Source organism: Polypterus senegalus, chromosome 3, assembly GCF_016835505.1.
Source record: "Polypterus senegalus isolate Bchr_013 chromosome 3, ASM1683550v1, whole genome shotgun sequence".
NCBI lineage: Eukaryota > Metazoa > Chordata > Cladistia > Polypteriformes > Polypteridae > Polypterus > Polypterus senegalus.
The window spans coordinates 227,383,104-227,406,434 of NC_053156.1; the positions used below are offsets into that span (position 1 = coordinate 227,383,104).

At 36.5% G+C, this 23,331-nt stretch overlaps 1 protein-coding gene across 1 annotated transcript in view; it reads left to right on the top strand.

Moving 5' to 3' along the window:
• Positions 1 to 3,117: 3,117 nt before the first annotated feature.
• The window catches only part of ilrun (inflammation and lipid regulator with UBA-like and NBR1-like domains), an 82,298-nt gene continuing 62,084 nt past the window's right edge, over positions 3,118 to 23,331 (top strand). The window contains exon 1 of the mRNA XM_039748684.1: positions 3,118 to 3,440. Coding sequence (XP_039604618.1) covers positions 3,283 to 3,440 — 158 coding nt within the window. The 5' untranslated portion in view covers positions 3,118 to 3,282. The remainder of the gene's footprint in view (positions 3,441 to 23,331) is intronic.

The window sequence follows — 23,331 nt, forward strand, 5'->3', positions numbered from 1 at the left end:
ATACGTAGTAGTCTTTGTCATATATGTAAAATTTACAACTAAATTTCAGGTTCCACTGAGGCATCCAATTGTGAATTTTATTCCAGTACCTCTGTTGACATTTTGTTAACTATAGGGTATCTGCTAATCCAGTTAACATAGTTTAGTTTGCATGCCATACATATGGACTTAGGTAAGTGTGATTTACTGCCGAGACATGAGGGGGCACTGTCTAATGAATCTCTCTCTTCTCCTTCTCCCTCTAAAGAAAGGAAGACTGACATCTTTTCCGCTGTGATGTCACTTCCAGGGTCAGACCACTTGGACCTGCCTCTTCCTCTCAGAATTCTACATTAAAGGAAACGATGCCATCTTAGATAAACCTATCTGAGAATTGATGATGTTTTGACATTGCATAATATAATGTGTTTTCTTTTACGCCTTTTGCATACTCCAATACAGAATTTGACTTTGGGTGCCCTACACCCTATATCTTGTGCCTTTTGTTTTTTTTACAATATACAGTATGTATACTAGCTATGAAATCTAAGGAATCAACCTCAGTGTTAAGATTTGCAGTACACCATGCAATGTATATGTATAAATGGCATTTGGTATGGTGTTCGTAAAAGCAGTCTTAATTTTTGTGATGTGCCATTTATTGGAATGATAAATACAATACATTTTATAAGAATTTTTATGGTATGCCATCTTTTGGAATGACAGAGACATAGCTAACGAATGGAAAAACAGACAGACAAACAGGCACTTATCCTTCTATTAAGGTGGACCTATATATAAATTAATTACAATGGCGACTCTAGTACAGAACCTTGCTAGACCCCAGTTCATACAACAACTAATTCCATAAAAGATCATATTACCGTTTAAGATGAAAATGATACCCATTATAATTTGGTCATGTTTGGATTAAATGAATAGCCTGTAAACTTATCCAGGTAACCAAGGCCTGACTTTTCCTATAAAGCCCAGCAGATGAGCAAAGTCCAGATGCTGAGAATGCAGTAAAAACAATTCAAAAATACTTGTACAAGCTTCAAAAACTGGGCAAACACTTGGAAAATATAATTTAATAAAGTGCAAAGTATTGCATGTGGGTAAAGAATGTCAATTATAAATACAAGATTGGAGACCCTGTCCTAAATAAAGCATCCTCCGAAAAGCATTTAGGCGTTTATGTTGACACATCATTTTCATCATTTAAAAAAGAAAAGTGGCAAAAGATTGTTTATTCCCAGATACTCCTTGTATTCACAAGATTCAGTTTTCACATATTGAAAATTATTAAATATTTCAAATCAGTATTGAGGAATGTAGATCTTTCATAAAATGATCAATATATTAATATATATTTATAGTGCATCTATGTAAAAATATTAAAAATATATTTATATCTACAGAGTCCATTTGTAATTTTGCATATTTATTTGGATAAAAAAAGGTATTTAATATGTAATACTACTACCAAAAATTGTAAAAAAATTATAGAATACAGGGACCCTTTAGTCTACCACAATAAGTACAAGGTACAAAGCAGAACACCTGGAGGAAACCCATGTGAACATGCAAACCCTGCGCAGGGAGCACCTAGGACACAACCCGCAATTTTCACATTGCAAAGCAGCAATGCTACCACTGCACAGTGCCACCTTATTTTTTTTCTAGTGTATGTAAATTTGCAATAATATACTGTTATTTTGTCTAATATGGGGAGTATATTTGATATAAACCAATGATGAAAACAGAGCAGCATATTCCACAATGACAGCACCCAAGAATGCACCACCATTCAGCCTTAAAGTCATTACTGTAATGGTGCTTACAAGTTGCATCAGCCAGGGAAGAGTCACCCATAGTATGAGCTATTGTTCCGTTATACAAATGAGCAGCTTCAGAGCCAGCTACAGGAAAGATTATTAATACGGCAAGCCTACATTATTACAAACAAAATTCCAACTAGTGCGATACTAATGAGTCACCTAAAGAAGAAAGCCTACTGTTCAATTTAGCAAAGCACCATGTGCTGCAGAGAACTACAATGGCTATTCTAAGGAGTTACTGGAGAGCCACAAGGCTGAGATCTGGACCTGAAACACTGTTTGCAATTTCCATCTAGTGAAGGAAAACAGCTATGAGACATCTACCATTATAGACAAGTAAGTGTGCATGTTCACTTATACTCCACAGATCACCAAACTGGAGGGCAGTGCTCCATCTGACAACACAGCACTCAAATCCCTGCTGTGCCCCCAGTCAATGAAGCAATGAAGACCCCCGGTAATGTGCTTTTGTCACCGGCTGCACAACTGCAACTCAAACGAAGACCACCTGCCATTTCAAAGAGTTGTACATCATTTCAGGAAATTGGAGATGGTCTGTGGGGACAGTGACATTGAAGGGACAACTATATCATGGCTCTGACAGGTTGAGGCTGGTATTCTATCATGCAAATGAGCAGCTTCAGAGCCAGCTGCAGGGGATCCTATGAAAGTGACAAGCTCGCAAAGTTGCAAATAGAATTCCAACTAGTGAAGCAATGGTGAGGAGTTCTTTTATGGATTGCGAGCCACCTAAAATGGTCATATAAAGAGCAGAGATTCCATTTTGGTACTTGGCGCCAATATTACATCATAATTGTTATTACTATTACCAATGCTTTCTTTTTTAATAGATATAATTATTTATTGGGTTTAGTATCTGTTTACTGAATTATTCTCCCCCTATTTTCACTTCTCTTACAAAAAAGCACTATGGTACACATTGCTCCCAGTTTCCACTGCTTCTAGTTTATTTTGGTACTGGATTTATACAGAATTCGTGTTCATGCGTTTTAAATACATAACAAAATCTAAATTCTTAAATATTTATTAAGTACATTTACAGGAGCAGGACCTGGTATCGGCACCAATAAACTGACGCTGTGCCAGCAGCTCAGTCCTCCAGTGCTGCGTAGACAGCCTCTAGAAGTCAGTTACAGTAAACTAGATTAAGTGGCAGAGACAGTAGAACGATCACTGCATGGCTTTCTCAAATCATGCACGTCTCCTGAACGTTTAGCAGTCTGATAAAACGTGACTGGCCCCGGTGACGTGCGTCCGCAGTGTCGCGTCATTCCGCTGCCTTGTTTTGGCGTCTTCCTGTACGCCGAGACGGACGGCGGCTCCGCGCCTTGCGCATGCGCCTTGGCCTTGTTGTCGGACTAGTTGTTATGAGCGGCCAAGGCCTCGGACTAAATTAGGAAAGAAACCCTTCCCCTCCCCAACACTGCCTGGGACGTCCACCATGGAGGGCATGGATGTGGACTTGGATCCGGAGTTTATGCAGAAATTCAGCTGCATGGGGACCACCGACAAGGACGTCCTTATCTCTGAGTTCCAAAGGCTGCTGGGTTTCCAGCTGAACCCGGCCGGTTGCGCCTTCTTCCTGGACATGACTAACTGGTAAGCCCGGGGATTTTTGGCCTTTTGCTTCGGGAACCGGTTTGGTTGAAAGATCTCCGACCGTGTGCCCCTTAGCCATTTAGAGTTCTTTGCTAGGACGCTGCTAGTTGTGAAAGAGGCATACTGAAACAGCGTAGACTGAAGCATGTTTTACAGGGTACCTGGAAAGATCTCAGAAATGTTGATAATCATTATATGGATAAACTGAGATGACAGACTAATCAAACATTGCAAACTAATACACGAGTGACTCGATAATGACAGGTAGTAGAATGCCTGAAGGTTTAGTCTGAACAGCTAAATAAATGAGCAGGTGTATTCATTAAAGGTTTGGTGTGTGCATAAAATAATTGGGTATAGTTTTTGGCAGCGAAATCAAAATTAAGTATTACAGTTCGCATTCCGCTAGACTGATAGGGTTTAATTGGGGCTTCAAATAACTAGGATATGCTCACTTTTGTTTGCAGGAGATCAGGTAGTTGCAGTTGAATGTAATAATATATTTAAAAAAAGTGCTTCTGTTTGGTCACTATCTCATTGACCAGAAGAGCTTGTGTTTGATAGCACGCTTCTGTTAAGAATTAATCCAAGTTAGTGTAAACAGACGCATACCTCCCCACCATTCGTGTTAGCTAGAGCTCAACATTCCAGTGAAAGACTGTCTTTATATTATTCACTTTTGTTAACATATAGTTCTTTTGCATCCTTCTCTTTGAGTCATTTTGATATGAATACCACTATAAAGTATTTTGGGGCAATGTTTACCATATGTATCCGCTTAAATAAAAAGAGTGACCTTAATTTTCTACATGTAATACTTGCAGTAGGATTAAATTCCAAAGTTTCTCTTATGTGTCATTGGTTTCTTTGATTATATTATAGCAGAACTTGTTGTGGTATTTCTTGTAGTATTCTGAGTCTGATATCCATGTACTCTGTCCTGATTTGCCCATTACATGGTCACATGAGCTCAAGAATAAGTCTACTTCAGGAGTATTAGACATAAAACATAAGAACCTTGGTCTGTACACCAGTATGTTGCAGGGAAAATATGCATACAGCACACATTTGAAACTATCAGTCTAATATGCACATTTTTGGTGTGTTGAAGAAAATTGGAGAACATGGATAAATCCACATTTACATGTTAAATTACACACAGTTCATTTTCAGGCTAGAAGTAAGACCTACGTACCTGGATATGTGATAGATAGATAGATTTGATTGAGCTATGCTTACCATTGTGCCATTATGATGGTCAAAATTTTGTTCTTCCATTACTGGTTTTCAGTTTCGTTGTTCTCTTTTCCACAGTGGTGCATGTGTTTATGTAGTTGTCGTTTGAAATTTGTTTTGGTTTTTGTGTAATGGGCTACAAGCTGCAATTGGAGAAGGTTTGCAGTGATATTAAAGATCTGAGTCTTCCATCTAGTGTTACTGTAAATTAAAAAAAAAAAAAAAATCTTTGTGTTATTTTAATGCTTGAACACAGTTGTGTTACTTTGGATTGTCAGATGCTATGTTGACTTGAATATACATTGTGAAATAAACATTTCTGTTGGATACTTTTTGATTTTTTTTTTTTAATTGTCGTAATTAGAATATACATATATAGTGTTTTAAATCCATACTGGCTTTAAATTTAAAATAATACTCCACCCAAAAATGATTTTTTTCCTTACATGTTTCTTACCCAATGTAGTTTGTAGTGGTGGCCGAAAATAATTTTTAACCTCATTGTTTCTTCAAGAAAGGACATAACAAACTTTCTGATAGAATAAGACCAAATGGTGACCAATGTTGGACAACAGCAAACAATATCAAAAACGTCTATGACATATAATCCACGTGTCAAGCCTTCTAGACAAATGATCACATGGAAAAGGCATGTATTTTTTTGCTAAAATATTGTTCAATAAATCAGGGGTTCACAAACATTTTCAGACCAGGGACTTCTTAAAAGGAGAAGAAAATGACAGAACCTCACTATAGGGAAGCCCTGAACAAATGATTATCACAAAATGCGCAGAACCCTTGAAAGTACAACTCCTTTTCCGATTTGCACTACATTACATTTTTGCATATAAATGGTCTTGCACCTAGTAAATGAGTGAGATGGGTGTGTTTACCTCTGCTTGCTTAGTTTCTCATTTCTGGGAGTGATGGATGAAAGGTAGGTATGGAAATGTGCCCTGCACTTTATCCTGATAGGAGTCAGTTTTGAGAATAAGGACTAACAATGCCAAAATCTATAATTGTCATCATAATATCCTTTTTTTCAGATGAAGTTGGCTTATTTTCATCAGGTGCTGTAGATGCTTGATTCAATATTATATCTGTTATTTAAAAATAATCCCCTTCAGCCCAAAATATAGCTAACTAGCTTCACTGCTACTTATCAAGTCAGAATAATGAGTAATATACAAAGTGAGTGATGTGAGGCTTTCCAATGATTTTAAGTCTCTCAGAAATTTATGGGAATGGCAGGCACATTTGTAAGCTTGTGCTCATATGCTCATGCTTGATACAAGGGGTTTCAGTGTATGTTTAAAAAAAGTCAGTCTTCTAGATTACAGTATTCCTTTTTATAAGCTGACACGGAAGGCCACGGTGTCTGAAAAGTTTATTGTTTAATATTTTGTTGGTTTGCTTAATAAAGGACATTATTTTTTATATTCTAATTGGATGTCTTGTGGTTTAAAGTAAGTGAAATACAGCATAAATCATTGGTACACCAATTGTGAATGATATTTATACATTTGTTACCAAATATCACCATACATTTTGGGGAGGAGCCCATTGCCATGTATTGCAGACCTAACTTTGAGAAATTCAGAAATGAATAACTCTGTAAGATGAAAGTATTCCATCAACAGGAAGCCACTTAATATAGAATCACATTTTTGATTTGAAGACCTGCCCCCTTCCCTCATTCATTGGTCATAGATCCTGTGTTCAATTCAAAAGTGGCACCTTGTGAGAAGGGGCTTCCAGTTTGTGGACTACTTTCCTTTTCCCGGAGTTGTGTGCTTAACAATACTTTAGTAAAAATAAAAAAAAGCCTTTTATATGTTGTAAGCTTTTAACAAGATGGCTTGATGTGTGGATTATGTGACACAAGTAACATAAAGCCCCCCACCCCCCCTGAATCCCCTCCGCCCCCAAAGATTGATTTTTTATATTTGCTCTTGTCTTGCTTTGGTCTTCATTAGTGATGAGCGAACTTTATGGTGTTTGTTTTGCCTTGAGTTTGGAGAAATCATAGAAGTGTTTGCACATATCACTTAACTCTGCAAAATGCATTGAACTCAATGGGGAAGGACTAACTGTATTTGATTTGACTGAATTATAATGGTGCAATCATCTTTAAATTGTCCCCGAATGCTAGGGAAACCTCTGCCAACTGTACTGGACTGGTCATTGTGGCCAAAAAGGTGACCTGAGCTGTGTGAAAGCAGTGCCAACCTCTCCACCACCATGCCTACATGAGATCAAAGAAGAAAGAACGCAGTCCTATATTTCGGCAAAACACAGTGGAAATGCCAAAATTGTAGTCAGAAGTCAGAAACAATACATTGGTCTTTTAAAGGCAGAAAATTCAAAGAGGCATGTCATGATTGAAGCTGCACACAGGCATGTTCGATCTTTTGAAGTTGCGCTGAAGGCAATCCAAACTCTCTGTGCTGATGCTTTGCACTTTCTCTTCTATCAAAAATCAAAAAGATTACCAACATCTTGTAAATAGTAATAAATTTTTTGTTATTTTTATTATTTCATAGAGTCTCCTGTGTTTTGGGCTCATCAGGCTCCTTCAAGGTTTGTTTTTTATCTTCACGTGGCTAATAATGCGTGCATAGGGCATGCTTCTTCTTCTGTTATGCTGAAGTGGATCTTGAAGATCGACCTGCACATTTGGCGACAAGCAGAGATACTGTAACTTGTTATTATTGCTGTATATGTTTCATAAAAATAAAATTTTGAGAACCTGCATTATTTACTTATTTGTGGTCCCATCCAATTTTGGCTGTTAAAGCTCCAGGGGATGTTACACTGGCCGTAATTAGCATTATGCGGCGCTGGGGAAAAGAGTTCTCCTAAACCGGCCAAATTATCATTAAATAATTCAATGTACAAGGGCAAATGCAGCAATTTTGCTGCATATAACGCTTTGGTGAAATTCACTGATCAACACTAGTCTCCATTTGGTCCCATTGTATCAGAAAATGTGTCTTTTCTCCATGAAACATGAGGTTAAAGTTATTTTTGGCTCCCACTACAAACTACATGTGGTAAGTAACACAAAAAATATATTTTTTGAGTGGATTATTCCTTTAATTTAAAGGTTCTTTTAACCATTACTTTTGTAGTATTTTGTCTACTGTTAGTTGAACTTCCACTAACTTTAAACTGTAATTCAGTTAAGTGTGAGAATATTTGTCTAAAATTTAACTGAAAAATGAAATAAAGCTATTAAACGACTTATTTAATTTTAAATATGTTATTGCCTTTTTTTTGTTCTTCTCCTCTGAAAGTTAAGTTTGTTTCCTGTTTAGGCAGATTTCATATATTAGTGATTTTTTTTTTTTTTTGTCCTTCTGAGTTGAAAACTAAAGAATGTAGCATGCAAAACAGGGTGGATATTTCATGAGGTTTTTCAACATTTAAAGCACTAGTTTGAAAGTACATAGTCTGCGTTTCTCTGTGGACTTTACTTTATTCGTTTGTACCCATTCACATGGGTTATAATGCGTGACTAAATTTTTTCTTTTAGAACCATTCCAACTTACAGCACAATCAATATGGTGATTCAAGAGCACTTAATAGTCAGAGTGAATACTTTTGATTTCTGCTTTGTGGTAGCTGAGAGTTTATAGTTTTTAAGGGTTGGTTTATTTCAAATATGATCTTAGATTGTGTCTGATAAATTTATATATTTCTTATTGGCTTACTCTTGGTAAAATATAATTTGGGAAACAACTTATGTTTATACTGAAATCCCAAAAGATATATAGGTATAATAAACATCAATAGAAAATTTGGATTTTTTATTTATATATGCAATTGGAATGAAACTGTTATTTTTATATTTGATTTTGATATAAACATTTAAATGTTAGTTATAAAATCACAAATTCTTCTGGTAGTATTTGTCAAATTACTTATTGGCATTATTTGAGCTATGAAATGCAGTTTATTTTTCTGTGTTTAGATATGCAGTAGTCTCAGTGAGGCTCTTATTTATTATGAAAACCCTTTATTTGCATGCCCTGGGAGATACTGTATAAGGAAAATTTTATTGAATTATTAGTATCATAGTTTAAATAAAAGTTAGACGAGTTTATTTTACAATGCTTCTAGGTTGTTGGAATTGATTATTCTTGCCATTATGCAGTATATTTCTTTTGACATTTTATTTGTATTAGTTTAACCAAATTTAAATTTCAAGTAAAAAATGTACAATTTGTTGGAAGCATTTTCAGTGTGCAATGGACATACGCACCTAAAACATAATCGTAATTAATTCTACGTAAGTTATTTCAAAAAAATAATTTTATTAATACAGGAGGAATTTGAACTTATTTTGAGTTTAGTGAATTCACATAGTGCTTAAACCTAAAAAATCAAAACAACTCTTCACCAGTTTTGCTTATGCTGTCATAAGCTTGCACTAAGAGAAAATAAGCGTATGTATATTAAATGCCTTGTAATTATTTATTAAATAAATAAAATCGATAATGTAAAACTTCATTCATATGAGTGTTACAGTTCAGGACATAATAATAATCTTACGTTTTTCACTCTTTTATATTTCCTATTAATGTCTTATGCTTCACCTTTCTAGCAAAATATACTGCCCTTAAGATTAAATTGATCTTAACACTTGCCAGCATCAGCAACAGATTAAGCAAGAGGTTGTGATGGAACTGGAATAATGCTGTATAAAAATTTACAGTTTTGATTAGGGGCTAGAGATAAAATGCGGAAATGCTTCCTAGACTCACTTGCATATGTTGAGTTCTGTTGTGAACGTGGAAGAATACCTTGTGGAGATTTACACTGGTGATGAGGTGACTGCCCCCTCCAAAGTGCTTGTAAAGCAAAGAATGTATTTTATTTGAATTGCTTATAATAAAAATGACAAGGAGTGTGGCTTTAAGAGGATATGATATGGAAGTGGTACCTGCTTAAACTCCTCAAGATATTTTGCAGTGTGCCTTATATGTATGACATGAACACTTCAGAGCTTTAGAGAATTAAATAACTAAGGAAAAGCCAAAATGTTTCCAAGGATATCTGAGCATCTGTCACCTCAGGTGAGGTTTTATTTAGGCTTACTGTGTAGTTTTTGGTATTTGTTGCAGTCGAAGGATTATTTATATATGAATATCTTTTTCCTGTAACTTCTCCGAACATTTTTTCCTTCAAGTTCTTTCTTAGTAACATATGACTATACAACTTAAATGCGCATGTAATACAACTAAATCATAAATGTTAATATTCTATGTGATATTGAATCTAATGGTTATACCTGCTTGCAAGTTTTTGTCGTGTGCTTCAAGAAATGGTTTTATCTGTTAGTGATTACTTACAGTGCACCATATACCACTATGAAACATTTTATCTAGACAGTTTCAATTAAATATTTCCAAGGCACAATGTATTTAAAATTAGATTGACTGAGGCTTCAGGTGCTTATGTTGGGAGAGTACAATTTGAACACTGAAATGGGTGTTTAGGACCAAGTATAAGAATTAAGGGTAGTTGATGAGTCACATAGTTTTACTGAAATGACTGGAAGATGCATGGTAGATTATACTTGTAGCTTAATCCTTGGTTATGTGTAGCAGTTTGTCTGGTCTCAGTTTATGGGAATCTACCTCATATACCATTAATGTGTGGCACATACAATAAATTAGTATACTGGATATGTTTAAAATTGTATTTATATACTGTATTTCTAGGGATGCACCGAAATGAAATTCTTGGCCGAAGCTGAATAATAATGAAATGCTTGGCCGAAGGCCGAATACCGAACGCGGTGTTTCGCATTTTTTCCATTTATTTTGCCAATTTTTTCACCATTACAATAATTAAATAGTAAAAATTTGCTTTTTACTATTTTGTGTTGCTTTTCAGAGAAATAAATCAAATAACAAAAATACAATTTCAAAATATTTATTTAACACTGAACATTTTTTTTAACATTCCAGCAGATATTATACAAACAAAGCACAATATAACTTAAAAAAAATAAATTAGTAAAATAAAAAAATATTTTTATTTGGCCATCTTTGAAGCCCCCCTTCTTGAATAGCCTATGTTAGGCCTATAACTGACTGCTGAAAGAATGTAACTCTGTATGTCTACAACAACAGATGTGCATTGAATAGTGCAAAAAATGTGGATGAACCCACAACAAATGAATAACTGTCCTAGACATAAGCCTACTTAGCCTACTTCTTCAGGAAAAGTGGCAGGTTCTTCTTTATGAAAAGTAACTTCTTTGCTTTCTCACATGAAAGTCGGTTCCTCTTCTCATCGATGACATGAGATGCAGCACTAAACAGTCTCTCGCTGTCGGTGCTTGTGCATGGAGCAGACTGCATGAATAGTTGAAATTTTTATTGCAGTTTTCTGACAGTTGCTCATTTCAAAGCAAACAATGTCTTCAAGACAATGAAATGGTTGAAACCAAGTGTAGGTCTACTATTTTACTACATTTTCACAAAATACATAATATAAAATATAGGTAGTAACACTTTACAATGTTTCCTTTTGTTAACATTATTGCATTAACTAACAATGAGCAATACATTTGTTATGTTATTTATTAATCTTCGTTAATGTAAGATAATAAAAAATATTTAGTTCATGTTAGTATAAGTGCATTAACAATTTTAACAAATAGGCCTACCACTTTTGATACTTTTTAATTCAAAAATTAAAAATGTGATACTTAGTTTTAATACTGTTTTAGTAAATGTTAACATTAAGATTAATAAATGCTTTTAATAAGGGTTTTTCATTGTTAGTTAATGTTAAAAATAGAAACTACTTATAAAGTGTTACCATAATCCAAAATATAAATAAAATCTTAAATTAATTTCCCATAGAAGTAGCCTACCTGCATGCCATCTGCGCCAGGTCGGGAAAGCGGCCTTGATTGGTCCTCCAAAATTCGAGAAGTTGTTGCTCCTGGGGATGGGGACTTCTGAGAGATAACCATCTAACTGTTGAGCGGTTGAGCTTGTCCTCTGTCTTGCAAATGGGTTATTCTCTTGGAGGATCTCATCGAACATGTCAGACAGCGTTTACTCTCTACGCTGTTTTCATCTCCTGCGATGTGCATCACCTGACCGTCTCCATCACCTAGCGGCTTTCCCAAATCCAACTCGGCCTGAATCATTTCTCTTGTGCGCAGCTTTTTCCCCACATCCAAGTAATGATCTTTATATCGTGGATCAAGCACAGTCGCGATGCAGTACAGGGGTTCTGAGTCCACCTGACTAAATCGTGTGCTGACAGCTTCCAAGAGCGCACTTTTAGTTGTTTTAACTCCGTGGTCTGTTTCAGCCTCTTTGTTTAAAAGACGCTTTAGTGCTGCAAGTAAAGGTATGACGTCTGCCACAGATGCATCAGATGAGCTTATCTCTTTTGTTATCTGCTCAAAGGGGGCGAGACGAGAGAGAACGTTCTCGATTAACACCCACTGGTATGCGGTGAATGTCGCGGGCAGGTCATGATCTGCTATGTATGTAGCCAAGACTCGCTTTTGCGCAAAAAGGCTTTCCAGCATATAATATGTACTGTTCCACCTTGTGCTCACATCTTGTTGGAAACGTTTTTGTGGCTTTCCGAACTGTTCTTGGATAGATTGTAGGTGTGCATAGGCAAGCGGTGAATGTTTAAAATGGCCAACAATTTTCCTGCCTATCGCTATCACATCTGCTATACTGCGCTGACTCAACAATCCCTCGTTGACCGCCAGTTGAATTGTGTGTGCCATACACCGTATGCCTTTTAGATCACTATCTTTCATGGCTTTAGCCATATTTCTTGCGTTGTCACTGACTACCGCATGCACTTTAGATCGGTCGATATGCCAAGTGTCAAACATGTTGGCGAACGCCTCAGATATGGCTACAGCTGTATGGGACCCTCTAAACTCTTGTGAGTGAAGCACAATCTTTTATAGCTTGAAATCTGTGTCGATCCACTGCGCAGTTAAACTCAGCATACTGGTGGGGCTCACATTCGAGTTCCAAATATCAGTCGTGAAGCTGAGGGCTGCAATATCTGTGGCCAAGAGCTCATGGACGTGAGTTGAAACTACGTTATACATCTCAGGTAAGCACACGTCTGAGAAATGCCGTCTACTAGGCATGGTGTAACAGGGCTCAATATTGTCTATAAGCCTGCGAAATCCAACATCCTCTACAACGGAGAATGGTTGATCATCCAATGCGATTAATTCCATTATCCTTTTAGTAATACCTTTAGCTTTGACACTGTCATTGGCAAACTTTTTTGCCTTTTCTAAGAAGTCAGCCACAGATGGAGTGGGTGTCCTAGGACTGGGAGGAGCTACTTTCCTTTTCGCTGCTGCTGTTGCCGTAGCCGCTGCCGTGTCTTTCTCGTTCTCTGCATGATGTTCGGGGTGTCTTGATTTTAAGTGATAAATTAAACTTGAAGTGCTGTACGTTTTTGCAGATGCACCCCCTCTGGACAATTCAGCAGAACAGTGTCTGCAAACAGCCGTTTTTGCCTCTTTCTCTGACGCTTTAAAGTGCTTCCACACTGCTGACATTTTTGCTGCATAAAGCGTGCGCCTCTCACTCTACGCGGGTTACTATTTGATCGCGTCATTAAAAACGTCATTGTTGGGCAAAATTTATTCGCCCTTTTTACTTATTCGGCTGAACACCGAAAGTGCTTTTTTTGGCTATTTTCGGCCGAATAATTTCGGTTGCCGAACATTCGGTGCATCCCTATCAGTATTTCAACTGTGTACTCACAAGAAAAATTACAATTCCATAAAAAGATGAACTGTTATTTAGGATATAATTCTTAAAGCATGCTGTAAAGTTCTCATTCCTGCTTTAATCCAGTCCAGGATCACATAGGGCCAGACCCTATCTCAGCAGTATTTGCAGGCAATCCAGGAAATGGGATGCTCATCCATTGCAGGATCCACTAAAACACACATGGAGACAGGGCTAATTTGGAATAGACATTTAACTTAATCAGCACAATTTTGGGGAAAAGCCAGAGTACCCAGAGGAAAAACCCATGCTGACATATGGACGATATACACATTCCACATGGACAATGATCAAAATAACTCTTTTTTGGCTAGTAATGTTAACAGTTAACCATTGTATGGTTTATAGTCTTAATTAAGTACAGTCAACCCTCAATATATGACCAGCCTGACATGCAAACAAGTTGGTTTACGACCAAAATTTTTGTTTTGAATTACGACCAACATCTTGTGTTATGACCCAAATGCGATGTGTTTGTGGACGTAATTTCGGTCAGTGCAGTGATTTATATAATTTATTTTGATAATTGCTATCAAAATGGCCCCAAAAAGCTAGAAAAGAAGCTAAGGAAGGAAGAGAAGGTAACGAAGGTAAAGAAAGCGATGACAATCGAAATGAAGAGGGAATTTATTTGGAAATATGAGAGTGGTGTTTGTGTGACCAATCTCACTAATATGTACAGCATGTCGAAATCCACCTTCTAGACAATTTTACAAAGAAAAGATTTGTATAAGGAAGCTAGTGTTGCTAAAGGTGTTACTCAAATTAGTAAGTCACAATCAACAGTGTTAGACGAGGTCGAAAAGCTATTAGTGTGGATAAACGAAAGGCAGATGGCAGGTGATAGCCTTTCTGAGTCTGTAATTTGTGAAAAAGCTAGGGCTGTAAATGCAGATCTCTTAAAGGATAAACCATCAACAAGTGATAGTGGTGAAACATTTCGTGCCAGTAAGGGATGGTTTCACAATTTTAAAGCGAGAACTGGGATTCATAGCGTAGTTAGGCATGGTGAAGCAGCCAGTGCTGATAAAAGGGCTGCTGAAAATTACATACACCACTTTGAAATGATAACACAGAGAAATGGCTTTTGCTCTCATCAAGTTTTCAACTGTGATGAAACTGAGCTTTTCTGGAAGAAAATGCACAGGAGAACATACATTACCCAGGAAGAGAAGAAAATGCCTGGCCACAAGCCTAAGGACAGTGGTGATGTGGAGGAACACTCAGAGGAATTGTCTATAGAGGAACTTCAGCAACTTCTGGCTGAACAACAGAATGGCAGCTGAGAAGCTTTCTGAAGAGAGGGGGAGGATCAACAATCGGTGCAGCAAATTTCCTCTTCTGAAATAAAGGACACCCTGAAAAAATGGACAGCTACAAACATTAGAAGACCCACCCAGACAGAGAAAAAGCTAATCGTTGCATTAACTTGCTTAATGACAATGTCCTATCATACTACACAACTGTGTTGAAGAAAAGACAGAAACAGACAACCTTAGACCAGTTTTTATTTCTGAAAAGGTTGAGACCTAGTGAGTCAGAAGCAGGTGGGCTACAACCGCTCCCAAGGAGAGAAAGGACGCCAGAGTCTCCTTCCAAACAATAACAATAACCACCTTCCATTTCATTTTCCTCCTCCTCCCTTCCTGCAAGCCAAAGATGTCAACTTAAATGGTGAATACAATATGAAATTGTTGTTTCTGGTAGGCTAGGCACTTTTTATAACTTTTTGGTTGGTACATTAGAAAAATTATTGGTGTTTTTGGTAAATTATGCACATTATACAACCCTTTATTATTATGAAAAGGTTAAGCAAGTGTTGCTGTGGGAGGTTCAGAATGCATTATGGGTATTTCTATTATTTTTTATGGGAAAAATAGTCTTGGGTTGCAACCAGCCCTTGCGACTGAAATGAGTTCATAAGTCCGGGTCTACAGTAATTGTATTACTTGGTTTATTTAACTTGAATTTGGAAATTTATCCCAGTGCTATTATGTTTTATGCAAGTGTGTGTAATGCTTTACCATTAATTTATTGATGAAGTGTATTAAAAGTGTGCACTTAACTGTTAAAAAATATTTGGTTATATGCAGTAGTTAAATTCTCTTTTGAAGTTTTATGTGTTTGGTGTGCTCCTATACTGTTTTTAATTTGACACAGTGTGGGCATTTACATGTGCTTTAATAACATGTTTTATTCACAGAGAACCTGGATTAATACATGTAGATTTTTCCCCTAGTAATATGGTTATTTGGACATGTAAACCTTTATTTGGGTTGCAGTTAAGGATTTTATAGTCTGCGCATGTCCATCACAATCAGTTTATCGTGCACCTGTGTTTTCTTTGCACATGCATCTAGCAGCCACGGGTTAAAAATGGCGGGAGCGTCCACAAAGAGAAATATCCTGAGTCAAATGCTCAAGTGGTTGTATACAGTATTCCTTCTCCTGGTTGAAATAATATTTCAGAAATTGCTACATTTATTTTGACCATGTGCTAAAGTCAGTAGCACAATTTTGGGAGACATAGGCTCCATGCTTGTTTTTGGGTTCATGGCAGCCATTGGTGATATTTGGTCTTTTGTGTTTTGCCAAAAGAGAACTCCATAAGTGGATCTGAATATGTAAACTAGGTTTTTTTAAGAAACCAGGTTTTTGTCTTAACTGGGCTACTCACTTTATTTTGTGTGTATTTCTAAACACACTTGTTGGTGTTGATCCACACTTTGAAGTGAATTGGCCTCTTCCATAACATTTATTTGCTTTCTCACATTTCAGAGTTATAACTTAAATTGAAGTCCCGAATTTACAGGGCATTGAACAGAAGAGCTTATCATTAATGTTCATTGTCCCCTTTTATTAATTTCCTCCCACTCCATGCATGTTTATGATGAGATCCTGCATCTATATATTTTTCTGAAAGCAATAAAAGACCAGTTTACTTAGTCATGCCGTTCTGTACATTCTTCATGTTAGTGGATGTAGGAGGAAGATGTTTGTGGTGGACAATTTGTGGGTTGTTTTTAAATATAGTTTGCTAATGTGCTATCCTTTTACATCTTAACACTTTTTTTTTTCTTTTTTTTACTTTATAAAGTAGCCTTGGCTTAAATTGTACAGAATAGACAACATTTTTGGTATAATTTCCATTTTTTGTTTTCTGTTTTGCACGATATAAAATCAACAACCAGACAAATTTGATAAATGCCTGATGTTCAGAAGAACCTTTGTTAGTGTTTGCTAACCACAATTGCTTTTTTGTAGTCCGTTCACAGTTCAGCTTGGTGTTAGCTAACTAAGCCTCATGTGATAGAGAATTGTGAAATGCTGGAAGTTGCATAACCAGTGGAAAGGTTGTTTAAGTACAGGAATTCTTGGAAATCAAAGGAAAAGAAACTCATATATATATATATATATATATATATATATATATATATAACAATTAGAAAGCATAGGATTAATTAAAAATACACATTATTAAACACACTTTCTGCTTACATGTGTGAATCTAAAGTTTTGTCCGTTAATTCTACTAAAAGTCATAAAAGATTTATAAAAGTTATAAAATGTTTTATGATGTCACACTCATACCTGTCATATTCTGGATCCTGACCTGAATTTCTTAGTGGCTAACAGTCTTTTTCCCAGGTTTTCCCATTCTCTGTGTGTTTTTATTTTATACCATACACTTGAAGCTAAAAGTATTTTGCTAGTGTCCGTTATTCTTAAGCAAATGAGGTGTCCTTTAATGTAAAAAAATTATTGAAATCTGAGGATACTGTATTCCATGCAACTCGGAAATATAGTAAATTCAAGAATCATTGGCCTGTCATGATCAATATGAAGAAAATAGATACATAAAATAAGCAGCATAGAAAAGGATTTACTGTATACCTTTTGCTTAAACAAATAGGAAAAAATGCCCCTGTCTTTGAATTCAATTATTTTAAAATATACCGAAGTTACTAATGCTTTTTTCTCCTCAAAAATTGTCACAATGACTTCCCTTTGTCTAAATAGTCTGTTCAACCTTTCTCTGAAGTTAACACATTTGGAGGATTTTCAGACTATTCCATTATGGAAGATCACTTATGTTTAAAGTCCTTAGTTTTATGCTAACGAACTTCTCTGTTCAAGTTTGACTACATATTTTAAACTAGCTGTATCCGGCCACGCGTTGCTGTGGCTCAGTCTGGTTAAATGGAAAAGAAAGAAAAGAGAAAGCGCACATTTCTAATATGTTTAATTTCACAATACCTGTGGGTATACAATATTTTTTGTTGTTCCATTGTCTGTGTAGATATAGAGATTGTCTGGTTTGCCGACTCTAGAACACGTAACATAATTGTCCATGTGAGAAGCAATCCGTGTCTAAATTCTAAAGGTTGGCCCTGAGCTTTGTTGATGTCGATTGCAAACACCAATTGAATTGGGAATTGCAGTCTCTTAAATTGAAATGGCATATCCGTTGGAATCATACGAATGCGAGGAATGAGGACATCTTCACCTTTGAAAGGTCCTGTCGCTTCATCTGCTTCCACAACAGTGTCGACGGACTTGTATGTGACTGCCTCACTTTGAATATTAGACTAAATACTATTGTTAAGTTTGTAGACGTCTTGGGAAATACTTTTTCAACCAATTCTTCTTTTGACGTCACTAAATTGCAGAAGTTATGAGGCAATGAAATTTGTCCTGAGGTCAGATGAACCGGCACCTTTCCGTTCCCAATTTCCAACAATTGATGTGAGAATATCTCAGCTGATCGATCGTTTTGCAGCTGGACATGCATATTTGTAGTTAATTTTAACGTCTTTACGTGTCGCCACAAAGTAGAATATTTCAGGCAAGTATTTATTTCGGCCGGCGGTGTCGATCGAGGAATTACAGGTAATGTTTGCCTGAAATCTCCTGCAAGCAATATAAATGCGTTCCCAAATGGTCTGATGTTTCCACGCAAATCTTGCAATCATCGATCAAGAGCCTCGAGCGTTTTTTTGTGCACCATTGTGCATTCATCCCAAACAGTAAGTTTGCATTTCTGCAATACTTTTCCAATGCCGGATGCTTTGGAAATGTTGCACGTGGGAGTTTCAATGAATTGCATGTTCAATGGCAATTTCAAAGCGGAATGAGCAGTTCCTCCACCTGGTAGCAATGTCGCAGCTAAAATATTTATAGCTTGTGTTGCTTTTACATCCAACAGATGGCGCTGTTTTTCAAAAAAAGTATGTTTTTACCTGTCACAGGTGTGACATCTATATAATAGTAGATATATAAAAACACGCGCATATTCGAATGCAACGTTGTGTCAAAATGTATATAAAAACACGCGTGTATTCAAATGCAACGTTGTGTCAAAATTTCAAAGCAATTGGTGAAGAACTTTCGGAGATTTAAGATTTTGAACAAAGGAACATTTACATTTTTATATATAACTAGCCAACCCGCGACGTACCATATGCCGCATAATCAAGCCGGTTTTTTAATGATTTTTAAGCACAGGGAGAAAATTAACATTTTAAAAATTGGTAATGGAATAAACCAGCACGAAAAGCAACATTGTAACAATGCACGGAACGAACCAACACACAATTGTCCATGACTGAAAATTGATGGACCGCCATCGCTCATGTGCCCACCTCCAACTCGTCACTTGAGTCGTTGTCGTTTTTGCACAGTCCAGATGTACCTGTGACTCACGTAGACTTTCCGTGTTCCTGCAGGAGCATCTAAGAAGACGCATGTTTGTCGTGGATGCGAATTGCTGTATGTAGCGTGTAAAACAGTTTGCTTTGGTGCACGCAGTCGTGCATCATAACCGAAAACTCGGTTTTGAAAGACTGCTTACATTGTGTTTTAACCTCAGTTGTAAAGGATTGTTTTAAGGATCCCATGGGATATCCCTCGCAAACCGTTTTACACGCTGCATATGGCGATTCACCTCCGGCGTGGCTCCTTCCTGCGTGCGCCATAGGTGTCTTACTTGTCGGCGGCTTAGTGAAATCACGCCCCTTCTGGCGTGCTTTCCATGGGTGTCTTGCCTTAGTGAATTTATATATATATATATATATATATATATATATATATATATATATATATATATATAGATATATATATATATATATATATATAATAGAGAGAGAGATAGAGATAATAATAATTATTATAATATATAGAAAGATAGAAGATTGGGTTAATTCTGAAGTAACCTTTTTTTTCCTCTAATGTTTAATATCCATGCCATATTACAAAGCTATTTGGTACTCATGCCTCATTCCATTTACCTCAGAAATAGAATGTTGGAGTTGGGAATGATGTCACACTCTTGCTGACCACATTCCATTACATTCGGTACACCAGTATGGTTGTGTCCAGAGAAACTTTTGTTGTGCCAGCTCCAACAGAATAAATAATAATTAGGAATGCTCCAATTAATTGGCTTCCTATCAGAATTGGCCAATTTTCACAAAAAAATACTCGACTGATGATTGGTAAAAAGGCAGATTACAAAAAGATATTTTTAGCCCGTTTTTCTAAGCTTTACGGTAATTTAGTTGTAGTGCTCCTTTATGCAATGTATTATGGCATTTTGTAGCAAACTTCCTGCAGTGTAAACAAAGACCAGTGAGTGGACGATTGTTTTATTGGTGAAAGAGAGGTGATTGGTATATTCGCATTTACATTAAAGAAAGTAGAATAATAAACTGAAAAAAATGTAATCGGAGAACTCGTCCTATGCAACTAGACAAACAACAACACTTATTTATATAGCGCATTTTCATATAGGCATGTAGCCCAAATTGCTTTACAAGATGACAGAAGTAAGCTATATGAAATGAAGATAGGATTAGGCAATAATATAAAAGAATAAGAAACAATTGGAAAAGGTAAGGTCAAATTGCTGGGAGGACAGAAGAAACAAAAAAATTCAGACGTGAGCATCAAGTAGTCCCGAACTATTCTATAACATTTCAGTAATTATTTACTTCTCTTATGCTAATCTTTCTGATTATAAAATCAGAACAGCAATTGACATGAATAATTCATAGTTAATTCCAGAATTACTATATTTTAGAGTTCCTCAAGAGTGCCTCTTTCTTTTGCACGATTTAGCTCAAATGATAATCAGCACATCTTCATCTCATAACACAGTTATGTAATAAGTTTCAAGTTTGGAAGTTTTCCGTCCAGCCATTTTAGATCTAGACCGTTGTCATAAAACTGACATACAGTTAACACACCCATCGTTGAAATATCAATGTTTTCGGTATCAGGGAACCCTAAAATGTCAAGATCTGTCAAACTGGAGATCAAAATTTTTGACTAATCTTAAGCTTTCGCTCCTCCCCCATAGATGATAGGTTATGGTGAGGAAGGGCGCAAAGCAAAAAAAAAACTCCAGTAAGGCTCAAGAGAAAAATCAAATATGCAGGAGATTGAGGGCCAAAAAGACCAGCTAGCCCCTACTGGGCATTCTGCCTAACATAAATGATCATAAAACAGTCCTCTTTGTTTTCATACTTAACTTGGTAGTAATTGACGATATTGGTTTTGTGGACAGCTGAGACACCTACCTTCAAACTGTTAACACAGGGTATTGTGCCTTGATCAGGTGATTGGGGCGCAGATCACCACCACATAAGAACCTGAAAAAAACATGGAGAATAGTAGAGATTACAGATCCCTGAAGAATAGAATTCTATACCCATATGGCCTATTAGAAAATACAACTAAAGCAGCTAGGAAAAAGCCATATTAAATAATGGGTAGCAGATTTTTTAAATATTATTCGCAGTACTAACCTGGGGCCTCATGTATGACGCCGTGCATAGAACTCACACTATAACATGGTGTAAGCACAAAAGCAGGAATGTGCATATGCACAGAAAAATCCAGATGCATAAATCTGTGCGTAAGCAAATTTCCACGTTCTTGCACTACATAAATCAGTAAGTGAAATCAGTCAGTGAAAAGACAATGGGAAAAGCACAGGGGAAAATATAAAAATTTCAGTGAATACCAAGTGGGAAAAAAGGAAAAACGTACTATTTGTTAGTTTAAACAGTGGTATAATCAACAAAAGGAAGTTGATCGAGTGACAGTGTCTGAGAAACTCTCAAGCTCAAGTTCACAAAGTTGCACAATGCCTGAAATAAAAAAGAAGTCACATATCAAAGTTGCCATGAAAAGGCGAGTCGTAGCCCACCGTCTGAGTATCATATGAAAGGTTATTAGGGTACAGACAAAAAAAAAAAATAGGCACACAATTGGAGAAAACTATGAAATGTAAACTTTAATCTCGAAATTTCCACTTTAATCACGTAGTTTATTTTGTCATTAAAGTAGAATATCATAAACTTCATCTTAAAATAGTTTAATTTACTAGTTTCTCAAATCCCATCGTAACTAAAGTAGCACGTTAAATGTTTTGTTTTGTATTTGATCTTCTATGTGCTCTATGTGTGTGAATCACTATGTGCTTCCGGGCTTTCTTTTCCTCCGACAGGACAAAGAATCCAATACATTTGTGATATTACAGCTCTCTGAATAGTTAAAATACTGAGATGTATACGTGATATAATTTTCATGATGATAGGAGTTAAATCATATTGTTAAACATAGGAACACAGTGGCACAGTGATTGTTCATGTCTCACGCAAGATGCTTGCTGTGCCATGCGCGACCTTTGATGAAATACTTTATTGTAGCAGTTCTGTCTCTTTCAAACGTACTAACCCCCAATTCATGTCCTTACTTTTCTTTCTCCAAATACCCAATCGCCACACAATCAGCTCTGTAATAGACGTTAAGCCATCTATAAGCTTAGAACACAGATTCTTCAAAACTTTTTTAAGGAAAATTGAAATATTTTCGTAGTAAGTGTTTAATTATCATATCCATCTATCCTTCCAGTGTTCCGCCAGCACAAGCTAGAATACAGCGCGAGGCAGGAGCAATCTGTGAACGGAGCGCAAGCTCCTAGGTAGCGCTGCTGTACCGTGTCCTGGCATGTTTAATTATTAACAATATAGATTACTGTGGTGGGCTGGCACCCTGCCTGGGGTTTGTTTCCTGCCTTTCATCCTGTGTTGGCTGGGATTGGCTCCAATATACAGTAGATTATTTAAATGAAGTTAAAGTTTTATCTGTATAATACAATAAACATATTTTGCTGCATTTCATCTTGATATTGCCATCATATGTAAATACGCGCTTTAAAAAGTGGCTCAGGTTGTGCAATATTATAACTGTAGTGCAAGTTTACATTGAGATAATTCTAAGTACAAACAGTTCTACAAGGAGCTCTTGATTGAGTGTGTTTATAGTTCTTGGGATGAAACTGTTTCTGAACCTCGAGGTCCGTACAGGAAAGCCGGTGAAAGCACTTCAATAGACAGCATGGCTCAGGCAGCTAGTCCTTGATGCTGTATACCGATAATACTCTTTCTCAGGTTCTGTAGATCTTTGATTCTTCACTCAGATACAGTGATATAAATACTCTGAGTGATGCAGTGAGAGTAATATGGAAAAAAATGATTATATATAAAATCCAATGTCTGTCTGTCTTTCTGCTTTTCACAAGAAAACTACTTAACAGATTTAGATTGGGCTTTTTTCTATAATTTGCTGGAACATTCCGATTGATTTTGCGACTTCTCTCACTGTGCTAAGATTCATAGCTCACTTGCAGGAGTGATATATTCACGCTAATCCGAGACAGCGACTGAGGGGAGGGAGAAGCGTGATGTGAGGAATGGGGAGCTGTCCTGTTTCACTACTACGCGGGCAGAGACTCAGGGCTAGTGTGTGTGTGTATTTGTATGTATATATATATATATATATAT